The sequence below is a fragment of the Mandrillus leucophaeus genome, unplaced genomic scaffold, assembly GCF_000951045.1.
Source record: "Mandrillus leucophaeus isolate KB7577 unplaced genomic scaffold, Mleu.le_1.0 Scaffold518, whole genome shotgun sequence".
Taxonomy (NCBI): Eukaryota; Metazoa; Chordata; class Mammalia; order Primates; family Cercopithecidae; genus Mandrillus; species Mandrillus leucophaeus.
In genome coordinates, this window is record NW_012105564.1 from 1639710 (window position 1) to 1656650 (window position 16941).

A 16941-nucleotide genomic window follows, 5' to 3' on the forward strand; every position below is an offset into this window, starting at 1 on the left:
GTACATAAGCAGTGTCTTAACTTTCAGAGTAGCATTTTCAATCCAAAAGATTGCTTCTTTCCTACCCTCTTTCCCTTGCATCTCTAAATGTTGTAAAGGCAACGAAGCAAAACAAAAGCCTGAGTTTTTCTTGGGTGCAGAAGTAGAGGAAAGAAAGAAATGGAGAAGGAAGAATGTCTTAGAATAAGAGCTGGCTGGGGTGGACTTAACAACTGCATAGTGCTGCCTGTTCTAAAATCTAAAATACAACTTTCAACTGTCTGAAATCTCGCCAGTTAGATACCACCACCTCCCATCCCAAGAAAAAAAAAAAAAAACCACCAGAAAACATACACAGTTTCTGAGGTCATAAAAGAGTTTTTTGTTAGTAGGAATTGATTTATTCATGTAATTTTCCTACTTAAGAGGTAAGTGCACTAAGGAAAAGAGAGTTTGGTTTGAGATGTGAGCAGAGAAACCATGTAGGTAATTTTAGAGCATATTACCCTTTGGAAAGACATTATGGATATGTACTTGGGGAAGTTTTCATCTTTGATTTTTTTGTCATGCTTGGGAAAAGGGGATACTGGGGACATGGACATTGAGGAGTGGGAAATTGCCAAATATGAACTTTGAACAGTTTATTTCAAAAGTTCTGTGTAAAGCTGATTTTGAGTTCAGGAAAAAGAGGATGCTTTCCTCCTCTTCTCCCCTCCACAAACACACAATATGAAATAGGACTTAGAATTCATACAACACTTTTATTGGCTTGCAGTATAAATAAAGGAGTTTTCTGTGGCCTCTCCTTTGTGAGCCTTTGCTTTTAAGAGAAAAGAGGTTCTTGTATCAGATAATCAAAATGCCATTCTGCAAGTTGGGACATATGTCCTTGAAAGAAGTTTTAATTTTTTTAAAAAGTTATGTGGTTGAAGGAAAATAAAATAAATGAAGATAAGTTTTTAACAGGTTTATGTCCTTTCTTTGACTTGTTAAGTTGGGGTTCATTGTGGAGTAGGACCATATTACCTATGCATATGTAAATTTTTCTCAGCTGGAAAATAATAGAACTATACAGCAAGGACAATAGTTTGTGTATGAGAGGGGGGCAATTCTGTTTAGAAAGATTGGGTTATTGCCTAGAATTAAATGACTTAATATATAAGCTTTCCTAGATGTGCCTTACTTGTCTTGTTGTCTCTTAGTTTGATTGTTATTTTTAGCATACTGGTAAGTAAATAGCACTTACATAGTGCCTACTTTTTGTCAGGCAATGTCCTTAAAGGCTTCTATTTTAGTAGAGATTATATGATTTTCACAATAAACATAGCCCATCTAGCTTTACATCTTTTAACAAATTTGTGTCATACCAGTTTTTCAGATTTAAGCACTTTTTTGCTTATCTTGCCAAACTTAAAACAAGTCTAATTGAAAAACTTCATAAGAAAGAACTGGGCAAAACGTCAATTGATTTCCACAAGCTAGTTTTCCTTGTACACTTACAAAGCCCATAAAAATTAAAGAAGTAGATGTCATTATGGAGGCTGAAATGTTTACTAAACTTCAGGGCTCCTATTTTGACTTTTTAATCTGCCAGGGGTGCTATTAGGTATGTTTAATGTTTAGATGAGTGGGTATGTTTTATTACACATTCGTGCCCCTCTCAGGCTTTTTTCTTTAATTGTTGAGTCAAATCAGGTACCACAGAAGATACAAGTAGTCTTAAGTGCCGAGTAACTTGATCACAATAAATCTTTTTTCTTCTACTAGTGAAGTAATCTCTGACTTGAAAATAGTGTTTTAATACTATAGTTGAGTATTTTATTCTAATGCTAGTTATTTATTGGCTTTCAGTTTTAAGGGACTTGTTATTAGAAAATTAGTATTTTGTATTTACTAAATAGTGAGAGATTCTGAATGTTGTGTGAAGAGGCCAGACGTTTTCAGGCCATGATACGACTTGATGACTGGGTTCTCAAATATCACATTATGCAAGGGTTCAGTGAATAAAGTTTAAAGTTAAATATTAACTTGAGCTGAGAATACTGGGCTCTTTTAAAAATTACTTTTCTTTATTTATGTTTGGAGTTAGAGAGGCAGATAGGGAAATAAATGTGTCATTGGTATTCAAGCCACTTCCTTTTTCCCCTCTCATTTTCCTAATTTTAGTTCTTTCTATGTTTAACTCTTAGATGTTTTTAATTTTTGTGGGTACATAATAGGAGTGTATATTAATATCAAGCCACTTCTGATATTAAGGATTTTGCAGCCCACAGATAGCAGGTTCCAGAAAATATCTCTATTTCATTGTAGTTACACAGTCTTAAGTATGTATTTTTGTACATAGGCTACATACCTTACAGTATTTTTGCAAATTCCTTTTTAAAATATTTGAGCTGCTCTGTTACTGCCTTTTCTGCTTAGGTGGATATATGTATCAGGTAAATTGATTGTGGAACGTAATTAGAGACACTGCATTGGAGTGAAAGTCAGTTTTATAAAGTTGAACACAGATTTTTAAAATGCTCTACATAGATTTGTTTTTATATTTTTCTGTAAATTTTAGGCCATGTGTGGTGGCTCATCCCAGCACTTTAGGAGGCTGAGGTGGGAGAATTGCTTGAGCCCAGGAGTTTGTGACCAGCTTGGACAACACAGGGAGACCTTGTCTCTAAAAAAAAAAAAAAAAGTGTAAAAATAAAAAGTAAATTAACTGGGCCTGGTGGCACATGCCTGTGGTGACTGAGGTGGGAGGATCGCGTAAGCCTGGGAGGTTGAGGTTGCATCATGAGCCATGCTTGCGCCACTGCACTCCAGCCTTGGTGACAGAGCAAGACTCTGTGTCAGAAAAAAATAAAAAATAAAATTTATAGTTTGCTTTTATGTGATTTTCTCATGGCAGATAGTATCATTAGCCCGTGAATACATCTCCCCAAGCTAAGAATCTATTTATAGTGTCTGTAGTGATACCTAATAAATAATGAAAGATTGAGTTGGAGCAGGTGATGATTAAGAGTAAGTGTATGTTTGTAAGTCTCTGGATTTCCATAATTGTAAAAGGAAAAAAAGATATTAGGAAGATTAGGTTGCTAACATTGAAGTCTGTTTTCTGTTCAAGTAATATGTTCAATAAACATTGCTAATTTGACTTATTTTCCGCTTATCCCTTCATAAAGTGCAAAATGCTGAATGTTTTATGTCTTAATAAACTTAGGAGCAATTAAGGAGACATCATTTCACAAGCTTGAAATGTAGGCTATTACTATTCGATCAGTCCGTTTTTATCTTATCAGGTAACCATCAATTTTAGAGTTTCAAATGAAAGTGAAAACCAGTAGCATAATTCGACCATGTATTAAAAAAAAGAAAGAAAAAACTGCATATGGCTTTAAGTGCATTTCAAATACATTCAGTGGTTAGTTCTAAGAACAACCCTTATTTCCTTTCTTTTGGTAACCTGCCCTCTCCCTGCAAATGCAGCTCCATTTGGTATGAGCAACAAGGCAAATGCCTAAAACAATCAACAGTTAGAGGGAAAGCATTAATGCTGGAGTATTAGTAGCCTAGTTACAGATTGCACTGCGTCAGACTGTTCCACACCCAGAAGACGTCAGGTGACTTCAGTTCTGCTGCAGTTGTGCAGCAGAGGAGACTGCAGACTTCGGTTGAGGAAACGGGTATTTCATGTCTCAGGGAGTAGATTTGTGCAGTTATAGCTTTTCTGTTGGTATGCATAATTAATAATTGGAGCTGCAAAGCAGATCGTGACAAGAGATGGACGGTCAGAAGAAAAATTGGAAGGACAAGGGTATATCTGCTTTTTAATTTCTTACTCAGTTTTTATATGTAACCACTAATATATTTCTATGTATAAGCCTTGGAATTTAGATATTTTGGATTAAAAGTGAAACCACTGAAGAGTTGAAGGCTAAAGGATTAAAACAGCTATCTCACGTGTTTTTCCATTTAGTTGTATACCAGAAAATGTCATGCTGTTCTGTTTCACTGGCATTCGGTTTAGTCTTTTCAGTCCTGCCGTTTAGGTTCTGTTCTCTAATCTTGCACATTGTAAACAGTATAGATCTGACAGATTTCATTTGTTCGTCACTTGGATGTGGTAAATATACATTGCTGTTTCTGTATGTTGTAGTGACATATTTTCCGTGACTATTTAAACAAACCTTACTTGGTGTAGTTGAAATTCTGTGCAAAGGTTTGTAGGTAGCAAGATACTGCGTTTGCAGTAAGCCTCTTTTCTTTGAAAATCTGATTTGAACCTTTAAAATTATTACCAACTTTCTTTTAATCAGATTATATGCATCTTGAAATCATTCAAATTATACACAGTATGATTACACAGTAATTTTAAATGCATGTCTATATCTAAGTCACTAACCTTTGTCCTTGTAATGACCAATCAGTGATTTTGATCCCTTTTCCTCCCCCTTGAAAGCCCAGATCCTTTCAAATCTCAGTGGATCATTGTGTAAGAATTTAAGCCTGTAAATGGCAAAATGTTGACTAGAATGAATATTTAAATAATATTTTATTATGTAGATGGTTAAATCTACCCTTTTTTTTTTTTTAAAGAAGGTGGTAGGCTGTATATCTAACCACTTATAATAAATTAACTTAAAATTATTAGAGCTATTTTAAAGTAGCTCCAATAGACATTCTACATAAGCAGTTTTTTTCCTGGCTACATTCAAGTTTTATAATTAAAAAAATTATTTCCTTCAAGCAGGATTGGCAACAATATTTCTAAAAGCAGTATGTAGAGCTAATTACAGTAACTTTTACAATATCCTTTTAAAAATTTGTTCAATAAGGATGTGGGGAAAAGGTGAATTTAAGATTGAGATCATATTGAGACATTGGTAAGATTTTATGGTTGCAACTTATAAAACAGTAGAAAACCAAACAGCTTTGGGTTTTGCCTTTAGGATTTCTTTATATGTGAACCTAAAGAGAAGGATTTTTTTTTATTTCTTCATCCTGTTAGCCGTTACAGATTGATGAATTGATACATGGTAGCTTTTGCTAAGTGAAAATGATACAAATGATAATACAGTAAACACAGGCCTTAAAAGTAGGTGAAAAGTCATATCAGGGCTCATTCTGCAACTATTAAGACTCTATTAATAACTTAAGTCTTAGATCATTAAATAACATCCTAAGTTCTTTATTTGTTAAAGTAATTTAAGGGTATTATGAGACAGGAGAAATTAAGATCCAGTGTAGTTCATATTTTTTCCAGAGATGTGTTTGATTATTTTTAGGTACCCAAATGTAAAATTGAATTTACTCCTGAATATCTCTGGGGAGCCTCACATTGTAAGTGGAATGGCCTAATATTTTTTAGTACTTGTCTGGCTGTTTTGGTCAGTAAGATTAACTTTGCCTGTTTTTCTGATTCAGTGGTGAAATTATGTTTTAGTATTTTCTCTATCAGCAGCCAATTTTAATATTAGAGTAATATTAATTTAAGATTACAGAGTAAGAGTAAGGTTTAAATTGGAAATCACAGAAGTTGGAAGCTACCATGGAATGAGTTTTTCCTCAAAAAAAAAAAGAGTTTGATGGCAGAAAAAGAGCCTAATCTAGGGTCTAGGTAAATTTAAAAAATATACTTAAGCATTTTTCTACTGCATTCTCCCCCTGACCACCAGTATAGCGTAGTGACAGATTTGAGAGAGATGCTCTGATTTCAGTGTTCTTTAAAAGGTGGTGTACACACACCACCGTGTGTGCGTGCTGATTAACTGGTATTTAAGATATTTAATCTTTCAGGCTAAAAGTGTTAATAATTTGTATTGTTTTATATATTCATATTTAGGAGGATACTTATGACAAATGACATTTACATAGTATTTGATTATTGGGGTTATATGAGAAGTTTTGAGTGAGGCAGTCGGAAGATTTTTCGGAGCTCAAAATAGGAAGGAATGGGTAGGCCTAGGGATTTGGATGGGGGTAGGAGAATGATATAACCACTAAAAAGCTGTAGTTGAGACACTAAATAACTTTCTGGGTAGAACAGAATATTTAGGACAGGAGTTGAAAGGTAAGATTGGTATAGTCAAAGAATGTAGAAAATTTAGATGATCTAGATTAGGTTTCCTCATCCTTCTCTGTAGACGAGAATCATCTAGTGCTGCTTAAAAATGCAGATTCCTTAGGTCCTGACCTACCAAATCAGATTTTATAGGGCCTGGCAATCTGCATATTAAGCATCCTGGTGTAATTCATGTTGTTGGGCAAATTCGGGAAACAGTGATCTAGGGTTTAAGCCTTGTTTCTGGTATATTTTGATTTTGGCTAGAACAAGAAACTTACCCTTTTTGGTCTTAATTTCCTCGTTTGCATGCTGTCCAGGGTTCCAGTTGAGAGGTTCTCTGGTTTTATGGAAAAGATACCCTGGGCCAGACCGCAGAAGACACTGAGTTTTGGATTTCATTGTAAAAGAAAGAAAAAGGCTCTGGAAGTTTTAAAGTAGAGAATGGTAAATGATAGCAGTTTTGAAAGACTGGTTTAGCGTGCCGCGTAAGATCAACTGGGGGAGAATAACCTATAGCCACACCAGTTAGGATGACTGTAGTTGTGCCCAGATTTAAAACAGATAGGCTTGAATGTGGCCTGAAATAGGAAGGAAAAAGAAGTGGTAGATTTGAGAAATTCAAGGAAAGAATACTTGGCATTTGGTATAGATTTACAGGACAAGGATGAGGTATAAAGACTCAAGGGGCAACATGAAGTTTGAATTAGAGTGAAACATTGGCAATGACAGTCCTTTAGTATTAGGAGAAATAAAGCTAAAATAGAAAAGATGCCAAGTTGGGTTTCAAACACTTTGAATTTGAGAGTCAAATGCAGAGGGAGGCAGGTAAATACTGTGTGAGGCGATTGCACTGAAGGAACTGACTATTAAGAAAGGCAAGCCTAAAACCTACGTTACGGAGGTCTGCGGCATCAGGGAAGATGAGGAGTTATAGAGCAGTAAAAGAAGCAAGATAGTATAACTGATACTAAGGGGGGTAAGAATTTTCAAGAAGGAGTGGGCAATTAAATACTTAGAGAAACTGGTTAATATGAGGGAGAAATGGATGTGAATCTTTGAATCTTGTTAAATTTTAAAAGTAGGTGCAACACTATTCTTTATTGTTACAGTACTCTTTGGATTTGTCAGTTAATGTGCCAGAGGTGACCTTCAAGAGAAGTTTCTTTCTGTAGGATAGGGAAATAAATGTTTCTAGCATTAAAACTCAATGTAATTATATCTCAAGACAAACTAGTTTTGGATTGTTTCTGCAGCATACTTCCGCGTAGAGATTCTTATAGGACTGTCTGATCTTGTGATAAGCTACTTTACATTTTTCGAAAGCCTTGAGTAAAGCTCATACTGCCATTTTGCTAGAGAGGAGCAGGGGTCTTGGTGTTTGAAATGCCTTACTTGGGAAGGCCAAAAAATACCCAACAATGGAACTTTGGCATTAATTAATAATTACGGGGTCTACTGATTGGAAGGACTCTCCTTTCAGTTCTAAACTTGGTTAAAACTGAATATTTAGGCATTCATTAGATACATCTTCTAGATCTTGGGTTAGTAGTGCAGCACTACATAGGTATGTGTTATAGAGAATTTAGAAGGTAAATAGAAAAGCAAAACTCACATCACATAGAGAATGGTTTTTGGGGCATCTTTTTAACAGGATAATGTGTGTTGGGAGGGTTATGTGGTATATTTTATTCCGTAGTCTTTCTCTCCCATTAAGTGGGGAAATAACTTTTATTTTTTAAATACTGTACATTATTTTAATGACTACAATATTTTAATTCCATGTAGTTAAATGAGGTTATTGCTAAAGTTTTGCAAGTACAGGTTGAACATTCCTAATCTGAAAATCTAAAAGCCAGAATGCTCCAAAGTCTGGAACATTTTGAGCACTGATGTGATGCCACAAGTAGAAAACTCCACCCATAAATACTTGACACAATCATTGTTTCATTCACAGAATTATATAAAATACTGCGTAAAATTATTTTCAGGCTATGGGTATAACATGTAGATGAAACGGAGTGAATTTCATCTTTAGACTAGGGCCTCACTCCCAAGATACCTCATTATATATATGCAAGTATTCCAAAATATTTCCAAATATTCCAATGTATTCTAGTCCCAAGTATTACAGGAATACCTCAACCTGTAGAAACAATGCTGAAATGATTATAACTGAATATGTCTTTGTTTCTATTCGTGATTACTTGCAAATTTCTGGGTTATGTTATTTAGGCTTTGGGTGCCTTTTACAAAACTTCTCTCCAGAAAGATTGTACAAATTATTTTCATTAGTGAATGTGAGTGTCCATCATGGATCTCTGGCTAAGATTAAATGTATGTATTCCTTTCTTACAGTTTTTACTCTAAGATAGTTATTTTGTCAGTGTTAACTCATTAAGTTACTTGATAAGAACCAGCTTTGTATTGTAAGAATGTGTAAGCACTGGGAGCAATGGTGGAAATACCCTTTCAATTTTATTTACTCAAGTCTGTGTACTACTAATCCTTACCAGGACCCATAACTGGTCTTTCCACTAAATTATATGTGTCACAGCCAAATTAAAATTACTCTTCCAAAATGTAGCTCTAATCATGGCACTTAAGGGATTTACCTTTACTTACTTTTCAAATGAAGTTTATAGTGTCTATCCTAGACGTTTAAAAGGCATTCCATGGCCTAGCCCCAACCTTTATAATTTCATCTCTCATTACTCCCTGTCTCTAGCCACATTGAAGGACTTGTTCTCTAAACATGCCTGTTCTTTGCCTTTGCTTGTGTTTTTCTCTCCACCTTGAATACCCTTTCTTCCCATTTCATTTTGCTCAAGTAGTCCTTACAAAGGACTTCTCCTTGAGGTGTTCACTAAGCCTCCCTTAGTGAGGGGAGGTAGTTCAGTGTTCCTCACTCCCATCCCTCAGTTTTCACTTTGTACTTTTTTTCCCCCCCCAAGGGAAGGGCATAAGGGGTCTCATTTTGTACTTTCTGTTACAATTATTTATTCATAAATATCTTGGCTCTTTTTCCAGCCTCCAAATTTTTTTGAAGGCTGTCAACAGTGGTGGCTTCATCACTGGATCTTCTGATTGACTTGGTGCAGCTTCTCAGTGAAGGGAAAGAGTGAGAACTCCATTGTTCAGCCAGGTTTACTTCTGTCCTTAAACCCACATAAATTTTTGGAAAATGTTAAAATATGTTTTCAAGTGGGAGAAATTAGAAAAAGGATTTCCCCACTTCTCCCCTTCTTAAAGGAACAATTCAGCAACTTAAGGAACTTCTGTAGATTCAGAATTTTTAGAATATTCCTGCAAATAAGACATTCTATTAATCATTTATTCCAACTTTCTATTTTACTGATAAGGAAACCAAGAAAACGAGAGATTTAAATATTTATCAGGCCCATACAGGACCATACCACTGGTCCATGCTGGCATGAAGCCTTTGTTTTTATCTTATAATTTATATTTGCATTTATATAATTTATTCTTGAATAACCAAAGAATGAAAAGTATATAAAAGCTAAAATGGCCTATGTTTTGATATTTTATTTGTGCATTGTCTAGTTGTGGCATGTTATTGAATGTCATACACTTCTTTCGTATTGTCCTCACTGCAATAAAAAAGGCAGTCAGTTGTCTGTCACACTAATCATGGAAGAAGGTAGGTGAGGTTAGTCATTTAGTACAGATATTGTCAAAAGGTTAAACCTAGTGGGAATTTCCTGGGCCAGGAGAATAATTTCTTTTCGTCTTTAAGGATTGGATTACATGCTTGGATGTAGGCAGAATATCTAGGCAGAGAATAGAATTCTTAAATTTGTTCTCTGGGTGTCCCCCAAGTTCCCTTTTTATTTACAGCCATCTCAGTATCTGCAGGAGATTATTTCCAGCCCTCCACTGTGCGTCCCCCCACACCATGGATACCAAAATCCACAGAGGCCCACGTCCCTTATATAAAACGGTACAGTATTTTCATATAACCTACGCACATCTTGCTGCATGCTTGAGATCATCTCTGAGTTACTTTTTACAATGTAGATAGTTGTTACATTGTTCAGGGAATAATGACAAGAAAAAAGTCCATACTTGCTTAGTACAGATGCAGTCATCATAGGCCTAGCTACATTTTTCCATCTAGTTAGTTGAATCTGCAGATGTGGAACCCACAGATAGAGAGGGCTGACTGTATTCACTTGGTCCCATCTCTTGCTAGAATTTGGGCTGAAGGATGATGATTAATTTAGACAGTACTTTTCTTTGCATCCTTGGAGCAGTGATCCGACACCACGTTTATACTTATTTCTCTGCTCTATCATGAATAAGGCTGACATATTACTGAGTGTGTGTGTATTTTTTTTAGTCTGCTTCATGGCTTTCAAGTTTGTTTGATTCAGCTGCCCCTTAGGCATTTGACGTATTATAGACACCAAAATATTTTGTGTTGTCTTTCTTCAAATACTATATCACTACTATATTCTATATAACATTTACTTATGAAGCTCAATGCAATTTAAAAACTGAAAAATTATCAAATATTAATGATAATTATTTGTACTGTTCGTTGATTCGGTGAACATATATTGTGTGTACAATAGTTATATAAGGTTATGGAAGAAGAAATATAACTGATTTACTTCCTAGTGAAGTTCATTCTGTGTTTTGAACTAGTAATTTGCTTTGAGCTTTCCCCTCCTCCAACTCTAGTATATTAAGCTTTAAGTTTCTAGAGTTAACGCCATTTCGTTTTTGTTAGTAGAAAATAGGATTTTGAGCAGTAACTTCCTGTTTCTAAGACTTGGTGCCTACTTATTTTAAGTTTAGATGCCAGTAAGAAGGAAAATTTAAACTACAGTAAATTACACATTGAACCAGTTTATTTTCTAATTTTAGGTTTCTATTTATGTAGGTCTTGATCAATTCCAGTAATTTAAAATAATAACTACATGCTTATCAAAATATCAGAAATACAGACTTGTCATAGGAAAAGTTCTCATTTTAACGTTCTTTGCAATTGAAAGTCATTGAAGTGAGTGCAGGTAGGGAGAGTCATGTATATCCAACATACTTAAAGAGAAGATACTTAGCTTTACCTTAGAGAAAATGAAATTAAAGGTAGGATTGTTCTGTAAAGAGAAAATTATCATGGTTTAGGAAAACTAGGAGTGAGAAACTAGAACTGTTTTCTGCCCTTTTTTGTTGTTTTCTCCTAGTAAAGCTGGAAATAGAGTCTAGGATTAAGGGAAATATTGAAAACTAGATGAACTAATGAAGTAAACTGGTGAATTTAATTATAAATGAAGCATGTGTGGTGTTACTGAACTTCACTTTTCTCTTAGAGAAATTCATATTATCCTTAGAAGACAGTAAACAGCGGTAGGTAGTTTTTATGTTCCTGCAACATATTGAGGCATTTTCTACTTGAAATATAGGAAAAAGACCACTGGCTGGGCCTTGTAGCTCATGCCTATAATCCCAGCACTTTGGGAGGCAATGGTGGGAGGACTACTTGAGCCCAAGAGTTCGAGACCAGTCTGGGCAACATAGGGAGGCCCTGTCTCTACAAAACTTCTAAAAAATTAGCTTGGTGTGGTGGTGCATGCCTCTGGTCCCAGCTACTCGGAAGGCTGAGGTGGCAGAATTGCTTGAGCCCAGGAGGTCAAGGCTGCAGTGAGCTATGATGGTGCCACTCTGCTCCAGCCTGGGTGACAAGAGGGAGACCCTGTCTTACAACAACAACAACGACAAAAAGAATTTGATTGACTTTATCTTGGCACATGAAAACCAGTAACTATGAAAATAAATGTATTTTAGTTCATTCTTAACATAATTTAGTTTTTAATCACAGCTGTGCATAAAGTTTTAGAATAAACGGAGGATGAATCAGGTTTTTGGGATTTAGGGGAATGTAATTTTTGCCACAAAATTGTATACTAGCACAAAATGGCTTCTTTTGCTTTATGATTGAATTTCACAGTGGATCATTTATAATGTCCCTTCACAAAAAATGTTTAGTGGTTTAAAAGTGTACTTTCCCGGGAGCTCTTCCTAATCTTTTGAAGTGAGAGACTCTGTTTTGAAATGCCTTGTTGGACTGTCAGCAGTTCTCCAGCGTAGCTCACAACATTAACTTTGTGGAATTTCAGGTTAATAGCAAGATTTGCAATTGTGCACTGTTGATTTGGGTGGTTTTATCTGACAAGACATTTAGGTAATGAGTGAGGCTGGATGGTGAATTTAAACAGTAAGGAATATTTATGAGCTTGGATTAATTTTGAAGATTACTTAGCAGATGTTTTCTTATGAAAATTTTCTTTCGTATGCAACTTCATAACTGCAGGGACTCATTTAACAATACTAAACTTGGGTAAGAGAATCTTGTACTCCTCAAATATTGTTGGTTACTAGAGAGCTAGAAATACATATTTTTAAAATCACAAACCATCTTTTAGTTCATATTATGTGGGGAAAGGAGTATGTGTGTGAAAACACAGTGTTTAAAACGATTTTAATTGTAAAGGCCATTTGTTCTCTGTAATAATAATGTTCTATCCTAGGTGTAGGATTTTTTTTTAATAAAATGAATAGTAAACATTGACTTAACTTCACATCTTTATGTTTGGCTTCTATTTGCTGGAGATTTTCTAGAAATGGTATTTCTCTTTTCGTTATATGCTTTGTCAAGTTTATTGCTTAATTAAAAATTTTTATATCATTCTTAAACTCACCAATGTCTTTTTTATCTATTTTTATAGTTTTTATGTATATGTAATTACATATATAGTTATAGTATACATTTATTATTTTTAAGGTGAGAACAGTTTTGATTGCTTCTAGAAAACAATTTAAAGAAAACATGGTTTATTCATATTGAATCTCTTAATGAAATTTATTGGTCTCACCTATAACTCTACTCGTAGTGTTAGTACATTGTGTCTCTTGTCTCAATTGTTTAAACTAAGGCAGAAACAGCACTTGGTATTCTCAAGTAGGCTAAAAAGCAAACTTGAGTATTAATATAGTCTTTTAAATACAAAAGAGTGATATGCAAAATATAATATTAGTATAGTCCTTTAAATACAAAAGAGTATAATAGAGTGAGACCTTCATGGTCAGACTTGAATTTCAGTTTGTAACCCTACACAATTTATTTAACAATATGTTTACATTACAAATATACAGATACATTTGCATCATATATGTAATGCAGATAATACTTTTTAGAATTGTTGTAATTGGAGGTAATGTATATACAATGTTCTCAACACAGTGCCTTGCTCAGACTGGGAGATTACAAAATCATTGTAGAAAGGGGAAGTATAGAAATTCTGCTGTTTGTTTATTGTGCTATTTGTTTATCATGTAAAGTGTTACTTTCTTAGGCGTGGTGGTTCAAATTCACCAAAGCACTGTAACGTTGTCGAAGTAAGATAGGAAAGATTTAGTGGAAGAGACAAGGATCTGAAATTTTGCTTGTATCTTTTAAAAAACTCTAGTTAAAGGAAGAGGAGAGAGCCAAGAGAGATGCTGGTTTGCCAGGTATTTGGATGAGATACTTTTGTAGCAATAACAGGTACCCATGAGCCTGAGATTTGCTAATTGAAACCTCTTTAGATATACTTTCAGAGAAAGTTGAATTCACCTTTTTTAAAAAATCAGGGCTTAGCTAAGCATCACATTTAATATTTGATTGCGTTTCTTGTCCTTATCTCTTGACCTTATCTCTTACCTCTTGAGCTTTAGTACCTTTATTTAGTGTGTTCAGTTCACCAAGCATTTCCATATGTGAAATTTACAGTTTAGCTTCAAATACTTCCTTAGGTGGGTATTATTTTTCTAATTTTACACGCAGGGAAACAGAGATTACATTATCTTCTCAGATCATATTGATACTAACCTGAAGGAAGAAATAGGACTCAAAAGAAATAGGACTCAAGCTCCTCTTAATGTCTTTATGAAGAGAGCTAAACTCTGCACAGATCCTTTTTCAGGTGAATGCTTACTATGTTGAGATAAAAGCTTACTATTATGTAAGTACTAAATTTTCAATTCTGAATTCTAATTACTTTTCCTGGCATTTGGGAGGAATTTGATTAAGGATTGTGATTCCTAATAAATATGTAATTATTATAAACATTATGGTTGTGAAAAACATAAAATTTTAATACCATTCTAATATTTATATATTTGTTTATTTCCTATTTAACTGCCATTCTCATTCCTCACCTGGCATTATTAAAGTGAACTTAATATTTGCTTTTGCTTCAAAAGTAGGTATTTTTTTTGCCAGCCATTCCCTGTCCTAGTATTTTTAGGAACAGCCAAGCCAGTTCAACTCCCCCCTGCCCCGCCTTCCCAGACAAAAGTTTTTTAAAATTGAAACCTGACTTCGGGCTATTCAAAGAAGAACGTAAGAATTTGATTTGAGTTAAAATGTAATTGGATGACTTCTGCATGTAAGGCATGCACAATGCAGGCTGACACTATTTTTAGCTATGGCAGATGACATTTATGATTACCAAATGTAGGCAACTCTTCTTACTGTGCATTGAGTGAGAAGTTTTTATTTTAAAGAAAAGATTTAAGTGTACTGACTTATTTTGATTTAAAATTTTAGTTTGATAGAGATGCTATTACACAAAACACAATCATTTTCCACATTTTTATCTTGGAAACAAATGTTGGCAAGGACTGCGGAGCATTAAATTTTTTCTAAACTACAAGGGTTTGTTAAAATTGATGAGCATTATTTTTAGCAATTCATAAGCATTCCCCCAAAGTTATACATGGAAAAGTACTGCTAGATTCATCTCAGATCTTTGAAAGGATGTTTAATGAACATTTTATATGAGTAAGGTTGAGGCCACAGAATAGGGTTACCTTGTATGATTAACCCTTTATTCTGCAGTATAGGAAACTTGAGGAACCATGAAAAGTTAAACTTTCCTTATATAAACTCTTTGTCTTAATTTTGGTTTTTCAAAAATAAGGAGCCACTAAAGTGATTACCGAGGAATCCAAAATTAGCATTTTGGTGATCCTGTAGTTCTTATTGAAAGGTGTCCTTTATTTTAATTTGAAAATTAAATGTTTCTGTTCTAAAAATAATCTGGCTGCTATTCAGACAATGCAGCAAGCATTAATGATGTAGGTAATGGGAATATAAAGATGAAAGGCATTTATCAGTTTTCCGGGGTCTAGTAAGGGGAGACAAGCCTGCAAAACAGTGTTTTCTTTTTTATAAATTACCTGAAAGCTTTTTTGTTATTTAATAAATGTAGACATCTGAAAATAGTGTAAATAAAATAAATGTTAAGTCTAAAGCATAGAAACATTTTTTAAATACATCAATTAGAATTAGTAACCTGTCATAAGGTATATATTCATTCTAATCAGTCAACAATAATATTGAAAATGTAGTAGTTTTTGGCTTTCTGCTCAGCTCTGGGGATAAAGTTGGGTATTAAGACATACATGTTCTTTTATGGAATTTGCAACCTAGTAGAGAAGTATGTTGAAATGAATGTTTTTTTAAAGTTTTATATCTATTTCCAGGACAATTTTCTTCACCCCCTTCCCAAAAAAGGCCCCACACCCTTTAGCAGTCACTCCTCTTCCCCCAGCCCCTGACAACCACTTACCTACTTTCTGTCTCTACAGAATTCATAACTTGCCTATTAAAGGCATTTCATATAAACAGAATCATAAAATATATGGCCTTTTGTGACTGGCTTCTTTGACTTAGCATATGTTTTCAAGATTCATCCAGGTTGTAACATGTATCAGTACAGTAGTTTCCCCCTTATTCTTGAGGTATAAGACTCTAAGACCCCTTGTATATGCCCTAGAAACTGCAGATAGGACCGAACCCTGTATATACTGTTTATTCCTGTCTATACATAACTGTGATAAAGTTCAATTTATAAATTAGTTACAGTAAGAAATTAACTTTAACAATAAAATAGAATCATGGTAACAGTATACTATAGTAAAGTTAAATGAATGGTGTCTTTCTCAAAGTATCTCATTGTGCTATACTCACCTACTTTTTAACTGTGGTTGACTGCAGGAAACTAACCAGGGAAAGGGAAAATGCAGGTAAGGGAGGACTACTGCAGTTCATTTTGTTTTATGGCCTAATAATATTCTGTTATATGGATATACCTTTTTTTAAAAAAAACTATTCATCAATTGATAGACATTTGGGTTGTCTGTCTCCTCTGGCTATCCTGAATAATGCTGCTATGAATATTTGTGTGTTAAATTTTTGTTTGGACACAGGTTTTCTAGTTTCTTGGGTGAAAATTCCTAGGAGTGGAATTGCTAGGGTCATAAGGTAACTCTGTATTTAATTTTTTGAGGAACTGCCAAATTGTTTTTCACAGTAACTGAATTTTACATTCCCATCAGCAATGTATGAGGCTTCTAATCTTCATCACTTCTTGTTAACACTTGTTATTGCTCATCTTTTTTATTACATCCATCCTGGGGGGTATGAAGTGGTATCTCATTGTGTTTTGGTTTGCATTTTTGTAATGACTAAATGATGTTGAGTGTTTTTTCATGTGCTTATTGGCCATTTGTGTATCTTCTTTGGAGAAATGTCTATTCAAACCTGTTGTCTATTTTAAATTGTTTTTTACTGTTGTAAAAGTTTTTAAATATATTCTGAGTACAAGTCTCTTATCAGATCACTGATTTGCAAGTGTTTTCTCTCATTCTGTGTGGTATCTTTCCACTTTCTTTGTGGTGAAAGTTTTTAATTTTAATGAAGTCCAATTTATCTTTTTTTTTCTTTTGTTGTTTGTGCTTTTGGTGTTATATGTAAGAAATAATTGCCTAATCCAAAGTCATGAAAATTTACACGTATTTTTTTCTTAAAGAGTTTTCTGGCTGAGTGCCGTGACTCATGC

General features: G+C 34.4%; 1 protein-coding gene across 6 annotated transcripts in view; it reads left to right on the forward strand.

The window, feature by feature from the left end:
- The window catches only part of RTN4 (reticulon 4), a 78995-nt gene that overhangs the window by 37360 nt on the left and 24694 nt on the right, over positions 1-16941 (forward strand). Inside the window, exon 1 of one of the 6 annotated variants that reach the window (XM_011996520.1) lies at positions 3367-3784. The exons of the other annotated variants lie outside the window; for them this stretch is intronic. Within the exon in view, the coding sequence (XP_011851910.1) occupies positions 3751-3784 (34 nt within the window). The 5' untranslated portion in view covers positions 3367-3750. Of the gene's footprint in view, positions 1-3366; positions 3785-16941 lie in introns of those variants that run through there. 6 annotated transcript variants of the gene reach the window in all.